At 36.1% G+C, this 21954-nt stretch overlaps 1 protein-coding gene across 4 annotated transcripts in view; it reads left to right on the plus strand.

The window, feature by feature from the left end:
* LOC147025287 (lysophosphatidic acid receptor 1-like) overlaps positions 1-21954 on the plus strand; it is a 62840-nt gene that overhangs the window by 26905 nt on the left and 13981 nt on the right. For all 4 annotated transcript variants that reach the window (XM_085886141.1, XM_085886139.1, XM_085886142.1 and 1 more), the window contains exon 2: positions 1117-1865. In XM_085886141.1, coding sequence (XP_085742267.1) covers positions 1139-1865 — 727 coding nt within the window. In that variant the 5' untranslated portion in view covers positions 1117-1138. The remainder of the gene's footprint in view (positions 1-1116; positions 1866-21954) is intronic.

Consider the following 21954-nt stretch of genomic DNA (forward strand, 5'->3'; position numbering starts at 1 on the left):
TGCTATATATCATTTTTGGCACAATCTCTCAATGGTGAAGAATAACTAAAAAAAATTATTGTCGTCTGATCCGGATCTACACCAAAATATAATCGGTTCATTCTTGTCACACACCCAACCTGTCCAAAATTTCATCCAGATCCTTCCACAACTTTTTGAGATATGTTGCCTACAAACAAACAAGACGACGACGTCGTGCAGAACATGAAACTTGCAAAATCCATAAAACATAACAAATTTGACCTCAAAAAATAATTTGCTGTTGAATTCAACAACCTGATATGCAGCTCCTCTTCGAATTTCAAGTCGATCGGATGAAAATTGACAATTTTATAAATTCGGCCTATGTCGACCTTTTGGTGCATGTTGGACTCAAAAATAATTGACTGGTTGAATTCAGTGACCTGAAATATAAATCCCCTTCAAATATCAAGTCAATTGGATGAAAATTGAGGATTTTAGAAATACCACCTTAGTTGTTGACCTTTTGGTCCATGTTGACCTCAAAAAATAATTTTCAGGTTGAATTCAGTGAGCTGGAGCATAAATCTTCTTCAAATTTCAAGTCAATCGAATAAAAATTGAGGATTTTAGAAATTCCAACTAAGTTGCTGACCTTTTGACCTCAAAAACAATGGGCTTCTTCCTTATGACAAACTCTTGCACGTGGTGAAGTTTCATGATTATCGGTTTTATATTGTGACCTGCAGGCGATAGACAAACAGACAGACAGAATAACAAAATCGACTGAGCAATATACATGAAAAATCTTATTTTGCAAGTAACAAACGGGCAGAGAGAGGGGTGAAAACATCACCACCTTCACCTTGGTGGCAGAGGTAAAAATACTGTTTTTGCCCCCAAATCTTAACTTCCAACCTCAAAGGATGGCTGAGATATTGCCCAGACAAACAAGAAAGCAAACAGAGTAAAAACTGAGTACTCCCTTCCTTTGGCGCCCGGCGATGACATCATGTATTGCCCGGATATGGATTTGCGAAGGAGCGCAGTGTGCAATAGTTCTAGCCATTCTGATTTGTCAAGTAAATTTTGTCTCTGCCGGTATTTCAGAAAACAATTTGTGTATTTTTATTTTGTTAAATTTTTTTTTTGCAGGTGCAGGTGCAAATCCCATATCATGGGTGAATGTCATTACCATGAAAACGTCAGTTATTTTTATCATCAAGTTGGCAAACATCTGGCTTCATCATGGGAACCCCTGTATTTGACGACGTTGATTGTTGGCATTCCATTATCTTTGTTCATTTGTTTCTCCAATCTCCTCGTAATGGTGGCAGTGTATCTGAACCAGCGATTTCACTTGCCAATTTACTACCTTATTGCCAACCTGGCTGCGGCTGACTGCTTTGCAGGAATATCATACTTGTATAGTCTTGCACATACTGGTCCCAACACGCAGTTAATGTCAAAAGGCATGTGGTTTCTGCGCCAAAGTCTGATTGACATAAGCCTTTCTGCATCGGTTGCCAATCTACTTGCCATTGCATGGGAGAGGCACTTCACAATATCTGGTATGCAGCTGCAATCACAGATGAGCGCTCGACGGGTGGTATTCGTCATCATCATGATCTGGGTCATTGCCATCTTCATGGGTACATTGCCACTCTACTGGAACTGCATATGTAACCTGACGATCTGTTCTAACATGGCTCCATTGTTCAGCAATAACTACATTCTCTTTTGGGCAATCTCCAACTTGCTGATTATGGTTTACATGTTGGTTCTGTACATGCGGATTTTCTGCCACGTGCAGAGCCACGTACACCGGATGTCTCGCAATACAGTTTCGGGCAATGCCCCGCAGAGCATCGTCATCATCGTCAAAACAGTTACAATGGTGCTTGGTGAGTAACATAAGATTTTGTGGCGTATACAATGCTACATTATGTACATGAAAGCATTTTCGACATTGGTTGTGCATCATGACATTTTAGACTTTAGTGTCGTATTTTTCTATTTATTTTGTTTTTACGAATGCCCCTTCATGCCAAATGCTCATGGGTATCAATGCATCTCTCGGAGAAGTTGGTTTCCACCCATCAAAATACTCTTACCGAAGTAACAAGTCATGCACAAAATTTTCAAACCTTTTTTGTCCTCTGTACAAGCTTCTCTACCTCAACAAGTACTTTAACCTTTAAAATGGCTCTTCAGTCCTTTCACCCTCCCTTTGCTGCCATTCACAGACATTCCGTCCCTGGTGACAGTGTATAAATGCATTTTGATGTGCACAATTTTGAAGATTAATCATTTCATATGTAACAAAAGGGCACTCGTTAGAGCGCATTCCTCCGCCCTGCAATGCCTGATCCACGAGAACATATCGGTCCCAATACATTTTTCAAATATTATGCTATATATAAGTTTTGGCCCAAGTCTTTCAAAGGCGAAGAATTGCTTTAAAAATGAAATAACTCTCGTATCCAGATCCGGATTCGGATCTTCACCAAAATCGAATATGTTCGTCCTTGTCACACACCTAACCTGTCCCACCAAATTTCATCTGGATCCGTCCACAACTTTTTAAGATATCCTGTACACAAACAGACAGAAAGGGGTGAAAACAACCTCCTTCCACCTTTGGTGGAGGAGGTAAAAACATCGAAAACATTTGGCAGATTCTCAGTCCTGTGTGTTCATATTGTTGTGAAAATGACTCCAAAGGGGCAACGTTGCTTCGAATAGTTTAGTTATTTCCTTTATGAATGTCTTGGAGTAAGTGTGAGGTAATTAATCGTGATATTAGATGTCGCCATATGTCGAGACAGATGACATCCACCTTTCCTTTCTGTACGTGTTTAAATAATATTCTCACAGGGTTGATGTTTGTTTTTAATGTTCTACCCTTTGTAACCTGTCCTTAAATGCCCTTTTAGTGCCATAACCCTTCAGTTTAGGTGGGAAGGCAATGCCTCTGAAAGCTTAAAGAGTTGGGAAGGGACCGCCCGGGTGACAATTGGAAGATGGACAGTCCTTCACCCAGCAAATGTACCTTCGGGCCAATGGTGAGAGAGAGAGAGACGGGGGGGGGGGGGTGCGGGACATCACGGCATGAGGCGGGGGCCAACGGCCATAAAAACAGATGCCCAGGAACCTTGCTGGGGAAACTGCACATGAGCTGCCATGGGGTTTCCACCTGAACCGGCATCTTTTGCTGCTGCGATCTCAATCGTGCTCCACCCAGCAAGCCACGCACACCCTCCTCTTCATGTCAGGATCGATCTGTGGCACAATCTGTGTATTGCCTGCTTGTGTTTCCTGCTGGGGTCAAGCTGTGTCCTGCCGGACATGGCTTGTGGGGATTTCAGTCTTGTAACTATATCTGGTCTATCTATCTCCGATGGTGTCTGTGGTCCTAGATAAGGCTAAGATCATTAAGAAACTTCCCGACCATTCGTTGGTTTTGTGGGCACGTATAGTGCCCGCAAAGTGTACACCTCCCTGTCAAAATTTTCACCTTTTGTTGCCGTATAACCTGGAATTAAATTGCATTAAATTAGACTTTTCCCATCGTTATTTACACATTGTAACCCACAACTTTCAAGTGAAAAATTTCAAGTGCATTTTTTCTTTTTTTCTTTTTTTTTTTAAACGACAACCCCCCCACCCTTCTCGGGGAGAAGCCTGCAAGGGGGGATTGGGGGAGGTGGGGCAAATATATTTTGCTGTGGTTCGTTATCCCACATTTCTAGCAGCTGTCAGTAAACCATTTGCACTGTGCCTCATGTATCGGCAAAAATCGTAACACCCTCCCCCCACACCATCGTGGAGGTGGAGGAAATATCTTTTTTTCTGCTCGAGCTTTTCATTTTTATTTTTTATTTTTAGTTTTTTTAATCGATGATTTTCGGACGTGCACACAGAGAATTGCCTTATTTTATACAGGAGGATGGAGAATAGCACAGGATTGTATATGCTTGCAGGAAGCATTATTTATTTATTTATATACTGTTTATTACTCAATGCACACGAAGCGAAAGTGGGGGTAAGCAATTGGCTCATGTCTGTCCATCCATCGCAATTGGCTCATGTCTGTCCATCCATCTATCTGTCTAGCCACAAACGTCAGTATATGATCGAGGAACAACTTCATTTAAGGGTTCCATGACACTCAAGTACTGAAATTGCATATATACAGTGGGGAGAACAAGTATTTGATACACTGCCGATTTTGCAGGTTTTCCCACTTACAAAGCACGTCGAGGTCTGTAGTTTTTATCATAGGTACACTTCAACTGTGAAAGACGGAATCTAAAACAAAAATCCTGAAAATCGCATTGTATGATTTTTAAATAATTAATTTGCATTTTATTGCATGAAATAAGTATTTGATACATCAGAAAAACAGAACTTAATATTTGGTACAGAAACCTTTGTTTGCAATTACAGAGATCAGACGTTTCCTATAGTTCTTAACCAGGTTTGTACAGACTGCAGCAGGGATTTTGGCCCACTCCTCCATACAGGTCTTCTCCAGATCCTTCAGGTTTCGGGGCTGTCGCTGGGCAACACAGACTTTCAGCTCCCTCCAAAGATTTTCTCGGGTTCAGGTCTGGAGACTGGCTAGGCCACTCCAGGACCTTGATGTTTCTTACGGAGCCACTCCTTAGTTGCCCTGGCTGTGTGTTTCAGGTCGTCATGCTGGAAGACCCAGCCACGCCCCATCTTCAATGCTCTTGTTGAGGGAAGGAGGTTGTTGGCCAAGATCTAGCGATACATGGCCCCATCCATCCTCCCCTCAATACGGTGCAGTCATCCTGTCCCCTTTGCAGAAAATCATCCCGGAAGAATGATGTTTCCACCTCCATGCTTCACGGTTGGGATGGTGTTCTTGGGGTTGTACTCATCCTTCTTCTTCCTCCAAACACAGCGAGTGGAGTTTAAACCAAAAAGCTCTATTTTGGTCTCATCAGACCACATGACGTTCTCCCATTCCTCCTCTGGATCATCCAGATGGTCATTGGCAAACTTCAGACGGGCCTGGATATGTGCTGGCTTCAGCAGAGGGACCTTGCATGCGCTGCAGGATTTTAATCCATGACGGCGTAGTGTGTTACTTATGGTTTTCTTTGATACTGTGGTCCCAGCTCTCTTCAGCTCATTGACCAGGTCCTGCCGTGTAGTTCTGGGCTGATCTCTCACCTTTCTCATGATCATTGAGGCTCCACGAGTTGAGATCTTGCATGGAGCCCCAGACCAAGGGAGATTGACTGTTATCTTGAACTTCTTCCATTTTCTAATAATTGCGCCAACAGTTGTTGCCTTCTCACCAAGCTGCTTGCCTATTGTCCTGTAGCCCATCCCAGCCTTGTGCAAGTCTACAATTTTGACCCTGATGTCCTTAGACAGCTCTCTGGTCTTGCCCATTGTGGAGAGGTTGGAGTCTGATTGATTGAGTGTGGACAGCTGTCTTTTATGCAGATAACGAGTTCAAATAGGTGCAGTTAATACAGGTAATGAGTGGAGAATGGGAGGGCTTCTTAAAGACAAAACTAACAGGTCTGTGAGAGCCGGAATTCTTACTGGTTGGTTGGTGATCAAATACTTATTTCATGCAATAAAATGCAAATTAATTATTTAAAAATCATACAATGTGATTTTCATGATTTTTGTTTTAGATTCCGTCTTTCACAGTTGAAGTGTACCTATAATAAAAATTACAGACCTCTACGTGCTTTGTAAGTGGGAAAACCTGCAAAATCGGAAGTGTATCAAATACTTGTTCTCCCCACTGCATGTCGAGTGCAGCCATACCTGGCTTGCGTGTATGTGGAATCGTACCTATCCCAGCAGGCTGGTTTCAATGAACAATTCAATAAGCTGCAAAATGTGGGTGCAGGTTTTTCACATTGTTTGATTTTAAAATTATCTCATTGTGCCTTGAAATGATGCAATATTAATCTTTAGTATTTTACTTGTATGTCCCTCTAAGTTTCTTTTTTAATGGAAAGGTTCAACAGTCACATTTTATATTTTGTGGACATGGTATAGCCCTTTATTGTGCATACATGTATTGGATTTGTACACGACAAGGTCGTAAAGGGATAAATAATTGCCTCGTGATTGTTTTGCGGAAAAGAAATTCTGCTTCTGAGCCGTGTATGCACAACAATCAGAGGAATTAAGATGATCAGTGAGATGGCAAACACATGTGCACAATGCATTTGTACGTACCTTATACGGTGCGCGATGTCTAATCAATCCACTCTGAGCAAGTCGCGTTCTGGAGATGACGTCAACGGTCATGTGACCTGCGGTTCGCTGAACTTAACTTTTTTTAGGGGCGGGGCATAGCAAGTTGTGAAAAGCACTACAAATGTTCGAAATATTGGTCTAATTATCCCATTGTTGATTTAAAAAAAGAAACATGGGTGATTTCTTCACCAGGAAGGTCAAGTTAATATATAAATAACCAGAAACTTTTGAGTGTCATGGACCTTTAAGTCTCATGTTATATTTTGGGCATGAATCTGAAGACAAGTTTGCCATCTTAGAGTACTTTGTCTCTGAATTTGTTTCTCACATGTGCATGGAGAGAGTGAGAATTTTTTACTCTGGCAGCGAAACAAAATTGAAAACAACAAAAAGAGCAATTGGAGATTGCAGACCCTTGCCAGGACTTGTTTTGTGTGTCGTTTGTGTACTCGTGTGTTACGAAATTAATAAGACATCATTAGACATGCCACTTTATAACTGCTGGTAGTGATGACCGTGTACCAAGATGTCCTGCTTTGATCGGACACCTCACCCTGACCCATGACATTTTTTAATTATTGTTGATTTGAATTTATAATGGGATTAAAATAAACTCGACTCGATTCAAATCAAATAGGTACAGTCCTGCATTGAGTAATCGAAGGAACCCAAACAAGCAAAAAGCAAAGATGAAGTCATGAGGAGGAACCTGAACTGGATTCACATTTCAGCTGCTGCTCCTCTACCCTCAAACCCATCCAGGCACAGCCAAGTGAGCCTTGTTCAAAAAAAAAATGAACCCAGATCAAAAAAAAATCAAATAATTATTGCTGCCAGACTGTGCATCCGATCAAGTTGAAATTTAAAATGTATATTCCCCATCACTACTACATCGTAATTTTTAACTTTCACGTCTATTGATTAAGCGGTTCCAGAGAATCTTATTTAATATTTTCTTCAATGCGATATGGCTGTCAAACCATGTGACTTATTAATTATTCATTAAATTTGTACACCCATGGCTTGGCGAACATTTGTGTGAAGTTTCCCCTCGATCTGTGCAGCCGTTCTGGAGAATTTTTTTTTTTATAGGTTTGAGGGTAAATCCAATATGGCTGCCAAACCATGTGACCGATGGCATTATATGTGTGATCCTTTTGTGCCTCATGAATAGGCGGTCATACTGTTGTGGGGCTGGGTCTCGGTGGCAAGCATGACCGCTATGGGGATCAGTAGAGTCGGCTCCACCGAACACCCGGAATTTAGTCGTACCTTTCAGATAAATCCGAAAGGTCACGGGTCCCTTATCGGACCAAAGATCGCCAATAGGTCGACCACATGGGGTAGAGTTAATTGCCAATTTCAATATACCTAAATACCCACGCAGTCTAACTTCCGGGGAACCACACCCTCGGCCGACTCTGTCCGAACCGAGTCGCAGGTAACGACTCTGATCCGGCGTAACCGAGCGGAGTTACCAGAGCCGCGTCGGACCAAATGAACAATTTACCCTCGCTATCTCTCAATACACAGCGTGCTAAGCCAATGAAAGAAACAAACGAGCTGGTACATTCAGCAAGAGGGGATTTATTTACAATGGGGGAAGGGAACACACACAAGAGCAGAGTTATTCGAATAAGAAATGTAAATAATGTACAATAAGCAAAAGAAAGCACTTACACAATTCTACTTGAAGACAGGCCCACACACAGACATACACCCCCCAAAAGAAATGATGGCTGCGGCCTTTATTGATACCCCCAGCTCGGAGGGAAGGTGAGCTGGAGGTAAGGATGCTAGCTTGGACCTTTCCGCCTCGTGCGGCCTTTGACGATCCGGCTCGGTGGGACTCGAACCCGCAACACGATGACGCTCCAAGTACCAGGTACTGGGTTCTCCAACCGGCCACGCTCCAATCAACCAAGACCAAGGAGAAGATCAGCGACGACGATGACCCAGGACCAGACGAACCAGCTAGCACTAAGACCCATGACCCCCAAGACGACCAACCTCCCCAGCCTGGCGTTCCTTTATATCTTTCTTGTCCAGGGTGAGAAAATCGCCATCTGAGGCGGTTTCCACCCTCATTGGCCGGGGTGTCATGGGAAAGTCACCCTCTGTGCTGATCTCCACCCTCATTGGCCGGGGTGTCGTGGGAAAGTCCCCCTCTGTGGCATCTCAACCCTCATTGGCCGGGGTGTTGTGGGAAAGTCGCCCTCTGGCATCTCAACCCCATTGGCCGGGGTGTCGTGGGAAAGTCGCCCTCTGTGGTGTGATTGGAAAAGGGTGTGGTGTGATTAGCGAATTAGCTAAAAGCGGTCGCCCGCACGCCGGCGTGGTGGAGATCCACAACAATGTACACACACACACACACACACACACACACACACACACACACACACACACACACACACACACACACACACACACACACACACACACACACACACACACACACACACACACACACACACACACACACACACACACACACCTGCAGTATTTGTCTTTGCTTGAGCAGCATATCTCGTTTCACCCCATATTGTTAATTTTTATTTATTAATTATAAATATGTTTTCTTACAAATTATGCTTATCGTGGAAGAATGTACGACTTTGCGGACAGCAAAAAACTTGATCGAAATTTCTTCTTGTGAGAGGATTGGTATACCTGGTGTTGGCTTAATGGTTGAGGTTGGGGCTTGGGACCCGAGGATCCTGAGTTCAAATCCCACTTGGCTGTTGAATTAATACCAGGTGGGGTTGAGTCTGCCTGTCATCCTTCCGAGGTCGGCAAAATGAGTGCCAGCATGCTGGTATCCTGTGTCAGAGTGGTGACTTATCCAGGATTGTGTCCAATAGCCAAGGAGACTACTTTGGCAACACCAACGCTCTGCACAGAGCATGGTCCCAATGGATGGATTGGTGCTTTGAGGTGGTTGACAGTTGATTTCTGAAGCGCCTTCCTTTGCTCGATTGCCCATTTCCAGCTACCCTGCAGCACTTTTTATCTTGCCAAAACGAAGTTTTTGCAAGATATGTTAGTCAGCTTGTATTTTTTTTTTTTTTTGGTCTGTAATCACGTATAAAAAATTCTGCAGCGCACAGTTATCATCGGAAATTTTTGTAACTTCGCATATCAGAGGCATATAGAGGTCCCTTTCAGCGCATAAAATTTTGAAGGTCAAAGGTCAAGGTCACTGTCGCAAATCAGGGGAGTCGACGAAACCCTTTATTTTTTTGAGTAATTTTGATCGGATCGTCTTCAAACTTCATGGGAATATAGTTCATGGTCTGGCGCTCAGCTGATTAATTTTGGGTGGCAATTGGCCTTGACCTTCATGGTTAGCACCTCAGGTCAAACATGTTTGACCCCGAGGTCAAATTTTAAAGTTTTAGGAACCATATCGTGAAGCACCTCAAATTGAACACCTCGATGAGTGCTTTCTAGATATGTCAAGCTTGAGACATTATGACGTCATTTGGTGATGTTATGAGGCAAAAGCATATTTTTCATGGTTAGTCTGTAGAACGATTCTCATCGGAATCTCTCGTAGGCAGATATTCCTCAAGGAGTCGCTCCTGGTGGATAGCAGCTCTGTTCACCTCAGTGTGACCTTAAAGAATTCACATGTGGTCACCTTTTGGCAAGATACGGGTTGGGTTTTTTTATTTATTTATTTTTTTAATCGATAAATTGCTGATGACAGGTATCCTGATAGCTGGCACCACTGTGTATATTTGAAAAGTCAACACCAGCATGACTCGTTATGAGGCTTTGCTATTTAATGGCATTCACTGTCCAACTCTATTAATTTTGACATATTGATGGTACTTATCCCACCCGATCTGTGTGGAGGTACAAATATCTTGTTTTTTTTTTTAACAGATGTGTGCATGGCACATTGTTGTTGTGGTTTTTAAAAATTATTATTATTATAACTAGTGCTTGGCCGTACGTGCAAAAAGAAAAAAAAGAATTGTGATGTCATAGCACCGTGTCCTGTCATTGGTTGGTAAATAAATGGCCGTAACTTGGGAACCACTTGTCTGATTACTATCAAACCTTAAAAAGGTACATCAGTATGGTGAATATACTGGTTCTGGCTCACTTTTCCCCATGTAAATGAATGGGGGATTTTCAGCGATTCATATATTTTTTTTCCCTAAAAATAAACCCCCTTTTTATCCCAAGGTATATTTATTTGTCTCCCCTTTTAACCTGGGGAGACTTTTTTTTTCAAATAATCCATACAATAAGATAAAGATTTGTTCAAGGTGATTCTAAAGAAATATCTGAAACGTCTAACCCTCGGGACACTCTTTATCAAATAACCGATGCATATTGTTTAGCTCACTCATTGAACCTATAAAGATTTGTTCATTCTCAAATTCCTTCAATAGTTCAATTTTCTTTGCACAATAATCCCCATCTAAAATATTGAAAAACAAAACATTTGAATCTTTATATTTTTTAAGATACCCCTTTTGTGCCATTACGAAATGATAAACTTCTCTTAATGCTCTTGTTTGACCACCTCCTGAGCCACATATCATTTTGAGATTATAGTAAATTGTTTTTTCATTGTTCAATTGATAACCATCAAAGTTTTCAGTCCATTCAAGGATATTCATTTTTTTTCTTTACATCCTCTAACTTACCACTTTTTAAATTGATTCGCTTATTTGTTTTATTTACCTTTGTTTTAGTTATTTTTTCAATAAGACTTATTTGATATTTTTCACATTCATTATGTTTTCCATGTATATACCAAGACTGAGATTTTCTCCACTCTTTAGTTTGATTAATACTTGGTTTGACCATTTATATATTGCAAAAAAACGTGGCGGTAGCCCTGAAAAAACCCTAACCCATCTTCCCATCGTCAAAACACAATCTATTCTATTCACTCTATCGTACAATATCCATATGGAACACAATCTATTCCATTATCTAAAATAAATCTCTTATCATCAAAGGCTCCTAATGCCTTTTTATTTACTTCTTCACTATATATGTTATGTTTATAACTTCTTATTGTATTCATTTTCCTATATTCTTCTTTCTTATTCATCAAACAATTATAATTTCTAAAAGTTATTGATTTCTTTGTTACATATTTCTTTATTCCCTTTAACCTCTTATCAATCTGATCACCATACTTATAAGCATATGCCTTTGCTCTCAACCCAATAAACTCACTCATTACTTTTCCACCCAACTCATCCTTAAACTTACCAATAACCTTTTCATTCTTTTTGGAAAATAACTCACTCTTCTTGCTGAAATTACTTGTATCATATACTCCAATATTTTTCTTCATATCTTCATAAACATCATCAGTTTTTATATCTAGGATAAAACTATCAGTGTCCATATACAACAATGAAACATTTTCACCATACTCTTTCTTTAAGTCATTATACAAATAATCATACATCAATATCTTTGATAAATCAAGAACTGCTGTTCCAATATAAATTGGTTTATCCATTACAATACTTTCCTTTTTCATATGAATTGCAGAAAAGTTCTCTGAAAAAACCTCTTCTCTCTCAAAACTTGGTTTATTTATCAATCTCGAAGCTTCTTTCCAAGATGTTGCGAATCTAATGTTTTGCCTGTTTCTAACATTTTCCATCGTCTTTCCAAATACAGCATTATTCATTAATTTATAAAAGTCCCCTTCAAATTTTACTTTTGTATTTGCTCTCATATCTGTATTGAATTGAATATACTTTTTCACCCAAGGACTTTGTTTAAATTTTAAAACTCTATGAATTTTAGCTACTCTCAATCCTTCTCTCAAAAACTGTTTTAAGCTTCTCTGATGCAAAACATATCCCTCTTTATCATAGAATGTTGTTAATAACTTTTCTGTTGATTTGCCTTGAATATTAAAACTTTTATGATAATCACTGAACCATTCTTTCTTTGGGGTTTCTTTCTCACATGCAAAATGAAGGTCTTTATGCTTATTATGAAGATCACTCGGGTACCTCAAATCAACTTCAAAATAATAACCTTCTTCTTCGTCATTCAATTCCTCTTGAGAAGAAATAACAATATTCATCAAAGCCTTTTCATAATCCTTTTCTTCCACCCACTCTAATTTACCATAAGGCAGAGATTGAGACATTGCCCATCCATACAAATTATTAGCATCAAAATACATCAAATAATTACGATCTTTTTCACTATCATAATTTGGAAGATATTTATTATTTGCTTTAGCATATCTTTTTGAACATACTTGTGATATTCCACCTCTCTTGGACTTCTCAATCATCAAAAGCATATCAACATCACTGATTAAATCTATATCTTGTTTTGTCATTTTCAACATTGCACTCCAAGCAATCTAATCCATAACAATTTTTATTATGACAGAGTGATCTAAAAGCTTCAAACACATCAGCTAACAATAAAACATCTGTTTTTAGATATAAATCATGATATTCTCCAAGGTTCTTTATCTTAAATATTTTCCATATTTCTTGTGCGTGTTTATATTCCTTATCACTTATCTCTTCTTCATAAAGGTTATTATAGAAACTTTCTTTTGAAGGAAGTTGTGTTTCTTTAAATCTCATAAATGAATCCATATAATCATAAGGATAAATTCCCTTACTTGTAAGAATTTTCTCTTTACTTTGAATTTCTTTCCTTGTTTGAATTTCCTCTCTCGTGATAATTCCTTCTTTAATCAGAATTTCATCTTTAATCAGAATTTCCTCTTTAGTTAGAATTTCATTCATTGTTCGAATTTTCTTTATAATTAGAATTTCATCTTCAGTTAAAATTTCTTCATTAATTTCCTCGTTAATTAGAGTTTCCTCTTTACTTTGAATTCTCTCTTTAATCTGAATTTCCTCTTTCGTGAGAATTTCCTCTTTTGGAAAGAATGAATTAAGATTTGGAAAAGAGTCCGTGGAGCTTAGATTTGATGCGAGGTAGGCTAGTGGTGTTCCCATAAACTTGTAAGAATCTTGAAACCTAACACGAGTTAAAGGTTTTGTGAATATCATTTTTGTAAATGAAATATACTTTTGACTTGTGTTTGTTATGGCAGAAATATTCCCTGGTGTTTTTGAAAGTTCATTTATAAATAGATGTGTATCATAGTTGGCGTTGTTGTGAAGAAAGACTGGAATAAAAGAAGGTAATTTATAATTAATATTACAACAGGAATGAGTGGGACCTCTATATTTACCAGTAAGATGACAATGATCCCTAACTTTAGACTCCTTAATTTCCCCCTCACAAATATGACAGATATTGTTCTTTCTAAATTCTATTTTTTCTTCTTTAGTTAATTTCATCGGTTCATTTGTTTCTTTCATTAATTTAGTGAGTCTTATACAATCCTTTTCTAATCCTTTTACAAACTCTTGTGAAGCTTTTTTTCCACTATAATGTTCAAGTTTGTTATACTTTTCTCCAACAGATGATTTGATATAATAACAGAAACCACAAGGAATATGTTTTTGATATTTATTTGTATATGATTCTTTTGGATTAGGAGAAGCAGTATTATCTTTTTTAGGATACATTCAAAATCAGCGTATATCACAAATGGGTGCATGATAGATTTATTATAATCTTCAAAAGAAATCTTTTCACCAGGTTTAGGCATTGTAATTACAGCTGATTTATGATTACTACAATATTTTGAATGTTGTTCTAATCGTTCTTTTGTATGAAATGAATTAAGACATCGCTTACAAGGATATATTTTGTTTGCTGTTCTGAATACCTGAGAAGAGATTAATCTTGATAAATTATTGATGTATGTGTAATGTGAATTCTTTCCAACACTAAAATATAAAAGATCAATGTGTGTTTCTTCATTTTTATAGTTGTTTGAAAATTTTAATATTTGAACTTTTGTTTGTATCCGTTAATCCATATACATTAATAGAAAGATTATTCTTTTTCTCAAATTTAGGAATATCTGTTAGTGGCATTGGGAATTTAAAATCTTTAATGTCCAAGGTATTCTCATATTTCATATATTGTTTTACTCTTTCTGAATTACATTTTGGTGGATGAAAGTGAGCAAGAACAGACCAGAGAAAACATTTTTTATCATTGTTCTTAATATTAACAACTGCCTTCTTTAGTTTTATTTCTTTTGGTAATTCAACAAAAGAAGAAGCTTTAAGAGAGTTTGATTTTAGAATGTGTATATCTAAAAAGATGATTTTTTAAACATTGAATCCACTTCCTACCACTGTATTATCAACATCCTCCTCTTGTTTTGATAGTTCTTCACAAACCCCACTATTCAAAAAATCTTGAAATGATGTTATAAAATGAAGATCTGTTCTCATATAAGGAGTTTGTTCTTCATCTTGTCTTTTCATATTCATTTTCACTCCCATATAAAACTTTAAAGTTTTCATTTCTTTTAATGTCTTTTTAATAACTTTTTCAACATCACGTTTCACTATTTCAATTGATTCAGCTATTGATGATGGACCGGGTTCTCCAAATTGAAAAATCCTTATTTTTATATGCCCTTTAAATGCCCCATCAGTGTTTTCAATATAATAGTCTCCCTTTACTTTAAACTCATTTTTCTTGTGTTTTTGTGATTGAAGATGTCTATTATAACTACTCTTCAAAACATCCTTTGAGCAGATATCACAATGTTTTCTTTCCAACTCAAGAGGAGATATTTTATGAAATAGATTAAATGTGTTTGTTGGTTCGGAGGTGTTTTCTATAATGTTTATATTTGTGATTACAAACATCACAGTATGTTGTATTCACCATATTTATGTAATAAATCTTTGCTTAAACTAAAATTTTCTTGATGAAAATTTTGTTTATTTTACAGGTGAATCTGTGCTTAAAACCATTTTATCCTCCAACTTTTTCACTTAATAAATACAATGTTTCAAGACACAGAAGACAAGTTTCAATCAATCTCTTCATTTGTTAAAGATACTGAGAAATATGTCAAGGATGTAAAATTGAACAAAGATAAATATGACAACTATTGGATAAAAACAATTATGGTAAATTATATGAGTTCTTCAATATCCTTCAGTGGAAGGGCTTTTAGTACACCTGGGAGAACATCAATTAAAGTATCTCTAACAAAAGTTTCTCCTCTCCTTCTGGTAATATATTCAAAACTAGAAAAAGCAATGAAACAAGAAAAAGTATCAAAAAACAAAAACCTTATGGATGAAGCTTTAGAAGGAAAAGATAAGACCATCTGTAATATGCAAGGAGAAATTTGTATTTTTTTTCAACAACCCTAAAGATGTAAATCCTGATGAAATAAAGGATGTTAATATATCAGGTGAAATGACATTTCGTTCAATAGTAGTTAACGATCATTTTAAAATTACCTTTAATATAAAAAATGTTGTCGTTGAATCTGGTAATGAAAAAAAGTATATCGATGGTAATATTATTAAATATGAGTCAATATACAACTGAAAGTATAGATGAATTTCAGTTTAAGTAAAGTTTTACTTTATAAATATGCTAGAATTTCCTGATTCTCCATATGACAAACTTGAGAATTGTCCTGCGTGTGAAAGACGGGGATTAAACACAGAGTCAAAAGCCTATAAACAATGTATATTCTGTGATTATCTTCTAATTAATGATAATAAAAAATATAAAAAGGAAAATAATTCTTTTAGATTTACACCAAAAATGAATTACTTTACAAGATTGATTATAGAAATGAATGTAAAGTATGAGGGTGATAACACACCTTTCCTTACAAGGGAAGAAACTGAATGTATAAGAGAAATGTTCAAAGGATTGTTGTTATATATTATTCATGGATGTAATTTTCAGGGAAATATCAACACAAGATATTGTATAAATAAAATAATGGATTATCTTGAAATTAAACCTGAACTTAGGATAAAATATAGAGTTTCTAAAAAAGCCAATAATAAATTAAAAAACCTGTTTTCCAAATATGTAAATGAATGATTTTTTTTTACCCATTTGGGAAAATAAGATAAAATTTAACAACCATAAAAATCTCCCAAATTAATGAAGATGTCTCATAGTTGGTTCAAGTGGATGTGGAAAAACCTGCTTACTTTTAAAGATGCTCCTCACTCCCAACTTTTTAGATTATAATAATTTAATAATTTTCACAAAGTCGAGTTTTCAGCCAGAGTATCAACTACTCTCACAAGGTTTTAATGCTGGTCTTCAAAAAGAAGATATAATCGGTTTATTTAAACGTCAAAAAAACTAAATGATTATAACATTGAAGATATAATTCAACTATTTTGTGATACACAGAGATGTAAAAAGAAATCAAATCCTATAACTTGTATTCTTAGTGATAATACAGAAGATACTGTCTCCCCAAGATTTGGATAAATCAAAAAAGAACCTCATTATCTTTGATTGTGTTAATGAGAGAAACCAAACGGTAATGGACAGCTACTACACAAGAGGGAGACATTCTTCTTGTAATTGTATTTATCTTAGTCAATCGTACTTTCAACTTCCTCGTCGTTCCATCAGAAACAATGCTAATACTTTTATTTTATTCAAGTTAAATTCAATAGATATCAATAATTTTTGGAGAGATAATTGTTCTACATTATGTAGTAAAAAGAAATTTGAGGATTACATGAAGCACACGACTGAAAAATATAAATATATTGTTGTGAAACAAGATGAGATATTAAGAGATGTATTTTTTGTTTTATAAACAATTACATATATAAATGACAACTATTATTATAAATCTTGTGGGTAAATCTGCTTCTGGAAAAAACTTTCATAAATCAAGGTTCTTGTGTAGTACAAATGAGAATATTGTAAATTTACTTAAAAAACACCCCGTGATACGCATTGTATCAACAACAACTAGAGCAATAAGACCTGGAGAAGTAAAAGGTGAAGATTATCACTATATTTCAGTGGAGGAACATATGCGATTGAGGAATGAAGGACAAATATTTGAGGAGGTTTCTCTTGGTACAACAAAATATTCACATTGTAAGAGTGAGTTAAGGAAACTAAAATCTGGTGGTGTTGGGATATTAGAAACTAATCCAGAAGGAATGAGACAAATTATTAAACATCTGAGCGGAGTGAAGATTTTATCATCCGGTTTTGATGTTGATGAAGAAACTCAACGCAAACGTATGAAAAGCAGAGATGCAAGTATTAGTGAAGAAGAAATTACAACTCGCATTAATGTTAATAAAGAATTTGATGAAATATTTAAAGAAAAGGATTTATTTGAACACATCTACTTGAATGATGAAGAAAAGGAAAATTTCCCTGTTGATCTTTACAATTCATTAAATGATATTTTACAATAAATAAATGGATGCAAAAGAAAGAGCAAGAAGATTTAAGGAACATCAAGAGTTGGTTTCAAAAGTTGTAAAACAGCAGGAAGACATAAAGAAGAAACGCAGACAGAAACTAACGGGCGAAGACGCATTTGAAAGAAAACAAGATAAATTTTTTAAACCACTTTTAAAAACTTCCCAAGAAAAAAATGAAAGATGTTTCCACAGTTCCCACAGTAGAATATTCTCCGAAAAAACTTCAAATGTTAAAAGATTTTGATCAAATGACTGAGGAAGAATTAGAGCATTTAGGAGAATTAAAGGTATATGATGATGAAGGTTTATTTCAACAACTGGAAGAGATTAATCAACCCCCTGATTATATTGTGAATGCTCTTCAAAACAATGAATATTCAGCGGATTCAAAAACCAAAGCAGGACTCATTCCAACAGAACAACCAGCAATATTTCATCTTGTTCAAGAAAAGGTATTGATATTTAATGATGAATTAAGGTTCTTAAGTTCTGCTCAACCCCCTGTTAAACTAACTCCAAGATTAATGTTTCTTCTCACAAAAGATGGAAGACAAGGTTCAACTGTGAGGGATGAATCAAAGTATATTGATAAACCATTGGATATGGAAAATAATGATGATAGAGTATATATTGATTTGCTGAACGCTCTAAATTATAGGGTTAGTATTTCTAGTAAAAGGAGAAACACATTATTCAGGCTTTAAGTATCCTTGGTTCAGGTATTAGTTTTCTTCCAAATGACCCATCGCAATTAGTTAATAGACTGTTATTGTTGTTAGGTAGTAAGAAGGCTGGAAATAACAATTGTTTTAATGAAGCATCAGCCATTTTAGACCAGTTGATGAACATGAAAATAATTAATAAATCTCAATATAAAGACATTTTATCTCGTATATTAAATAAGATGAGAAGCACAATCCTGAGTTTTAATTTCACAACAAGCGACCACACATCTTCATTCCCATACCCACTACAACTTGACCCAACAAAAGAATATGAGGCATCTTTATTGTCCATGGAAACTTATAATACCTTATTTAATATAACTGATAAAAATGACAAGTTTCGTTATAATCCCGGAAGTGGATACAAAACGATAACAGTCTCACCCGGAGCATATGAGATTTCAATTAAGAGATTTTAATATGAGAATTCACCTACGTGAAGTTTTCCAATAAATAAATACGATGGTTATTGTGAGGAAACACGAGTTGGGAAAATATAAAATAATTACAGGGGATGGGATGTTCCTTTCCCCATACTACAAGGGTGAAGGTATGTATCTTGGTAGAGGATACTATAAACCTAAGAGACAAAGGGGTGTTGGACATCAATTTAGAGGAGATGGGATAATTGATACTCTCATGGGTATTGGTTCAACTATTCTAAAACATAAAGATCTAATTGGTTCAACTGCTTCTGCTGTGGGAAATGCTGCAGGTGTTGTAAAGAGCATAAAAGATGCCCAGAAGGAATCTCATAAATTACAAGCAATAAAAGAAATTAAGAAAGGCAAAACTCAGTTGTCCCCCCAAGAACGACAGAAAATAATTCAAATACTTGAATCAGGGTTTCAAAAGTTTTAACATCTTTTTTCCTAAATAAATACAAGTATGGAAGCAATTGATAGTATCTATGATTTGGATGATACTATTATTATCTCAAACTCCACTAAAAAAGAAGATTACTTCAAGGTAAATGCAATAACTGGAACAGACTGGAATACAAATGGTACAAAAAGTTTTGAAATAAATAATCAACAAACCTATTTGAATCTCTCCGAAAGTTTCTTGTTGTGTAAATTTAAATTCACTAAAGCTGGGAATAACACAAACGCTACACTTGTAAATGATTTCTTCTGGAAAATGTTTGATAGTGTGCGTTTGTATATTGGAACACAAGAAGTTGAAGCGGTTGATTATGTCTCTGCTGTATCTGAAATGATGAAATTTACACTCTATACATCCAGTGATAGAATGGGAAAGGGGTCTGTCGAAGGTTTTATTCCTGATATGTCAACGGGAACAAACACAGACCCTGGATATACTCAAAGGAAAGGAATGTATAATGATGATACAAAAGCAGAAAATAGTTTTACTGTGGCAGTTCCTCTTAAAGGTATATTTGGATTTTGTGATCATGATAAAGTTCTGTATGGTCTTAAAATTAGATTTCAACTACAAAGGAATGATAATGAAAATAGATTGCTTTTTGGTGTTGGTAGTGCTTTTGGTGAACAGAATAAATTTGTAATTGAGGAGATGAGTTGGTATATCAGTGAATATACCCCTAATCTTAAAACAGAAGAGATGTTGAATCGAAGACTTAACTCAAAGAAACCACTCAGTGTAACCTCAAAAGAAGATGTCAACACGTTAAACTCAACCAAACTACTTACACGTGGAATTGGGTGTTCTGGAAGGAAAGCCAGGATATCTGTGGATCATTTTTAAAAAGCCAGATGGTGATACTGCGACTGATAAGAATAATGCATTGAGTGATAATGCTAAGGTGAAACAACTTCGCGTTTCTCTAGATGGAACATTTTATCCACGAGATAGATTGGAAATTAATTGGGAAAAAATGATTTTGCTGAAGCATACAAGTCTTACCAAAAGGTGTGTGAAAGTAATGGAAATAAAGAACCTATTTTGGATATGACAGCATTTAAAAGTTTGTATACAATCGATGCGTTTGACCTGAGCGCTCAAAAGGAAACTATAAAGTCTAATCGAGTGGATACTTCCCTATACATTGAAAGAGGAGAGAGTGAAGAAGTTGATGCATGTTGTTTGCTTTTGGAAGAAACAGAATTGCATATTAATACAGATAATGGTGTTATGATTAGTCTCACATAATTTTTTGTTAAATAAATGAGTGGCAAAGTACCAACTGGGGTATATGTTAATCAAATCAATCTTCATAAACTGTCATCTTGTGTTCAAAATCAAAAGCCTTGTACGATTAACGTTAATACAATTCAGAGAAAAGGAGCAGTAAGAATTGATGTTTTGCTCACAAGAGAACAGGTTAAAATCTTGAATGACACTGGCTCACTTAAAATTAAAATGACAAAACCAATGTTAAAAAAATATTCAATAAGAGAGACGAGTGGAGGATTTCTCCCATTTCTAATTCCTTTATTTGCTGGTTTAAGTGCGGTTGGAGCATTGACGGGTGGTATGTCAACAGCGGTGAAAACTGCCAACGAAAGGAAGGCTCAACTCCAGGCTCAAAAAGAATTGGAAAGATATAACAAAGAGTTGGAGAAACAAATTAGTGGAAGTGGTGTAATTGTAGATTTTGCTGAAAAACTTGAAGGTCTGCCTGATAAAGCGAGATTGTTAGTTGGAGATATGCTTTCTTCTATAGCACAAGCAGGTGTAAAATTAACGAAAAGAGGTAATGGATTATATCTTTCTAATAAATAAATGAGCATTCATGAGTGGTTTAAAGAATTTGGAAAGAATACAACATCAAATTTACAACTTGTCAAATATTGTAAGAAATTAAAAATTCATCATGTGGTTATTTGTATGAGAGATGAATTAACAAACGTGCCGAAACATACAAAGAATATTATTATGAACTTAGAAGATAATAATGGGAACGGTTCTCATTGGGTTTGTATTTTTAATAGTCAAGACAAATATTATTTTGATAGTTTTGGTCTTCCACCACCTGTTGAAGTCATAAAATTCTTACAGAATGGTGTTTATCAAACATTTCAAGTCCAAGAATTAAATTCTAAGTGTTGTGGTCAATTATGTCTATATGTGTTATTTCAACTCAACAAAAATAAAAATTTTTATGATATTTTTAATCTAATATAAATGACTTATGTTGGTAAAGATGGTTCTATCTTTGGTGTAGCTCAAGAAATGGATATTGATTTATCAAATTATTACACAAAGGCACAGGCTGAACGACATAAATATAATATAACCAAAAATATTAACATGAAAAATCCTTAAAAATTAAAAAATTATCCAAGCCCGACTGACGCGAATGACTTGGTAAGATTAAGCGATTTATCACAATATATATCCTTAAATAAAACGGCCATGTATTCCAAAGATACAGAAGTGTTGATATTATCTCCAGGTCATACAGAATTCACAGTTGAATTAAAATATTTTTTTTATAAAGAAGGGCGTATCGTTTGTATGAAAATAGAACAATGGGGGTATGATATGAATGATTTAGGGTATAATTGGTCATTTAAAATTAACCTCGAAGACCTGGAACAATTAAATCGGTCTCGTAAGGAAGAATATTATCCACTTGGTATCGAGAATGAGTTTTGTGGGGCCACGATTAGTAAACAACAAATCAAATAATTTAATAAGGGTAAATATAATAATGGTTTTGCCCTTGTTTATATCATGAAAACAGAAAAAACAGGATT

This window comes from Eptatretus burgeri, chromosome 6 (assembly GCF_056783735.1).
Source record: "Eptatretus burgeri isolate ZD-2024b chromosome 6, Ebu_testis_v1, whole genome shotgun sequence".
Classification (NCBI taxonomy): Eukaryota; Metazoa; Chordata; class Myxini; order Myxiniformes; family Myxinidae; genus Eptatretus; species Eptatretus burgeri.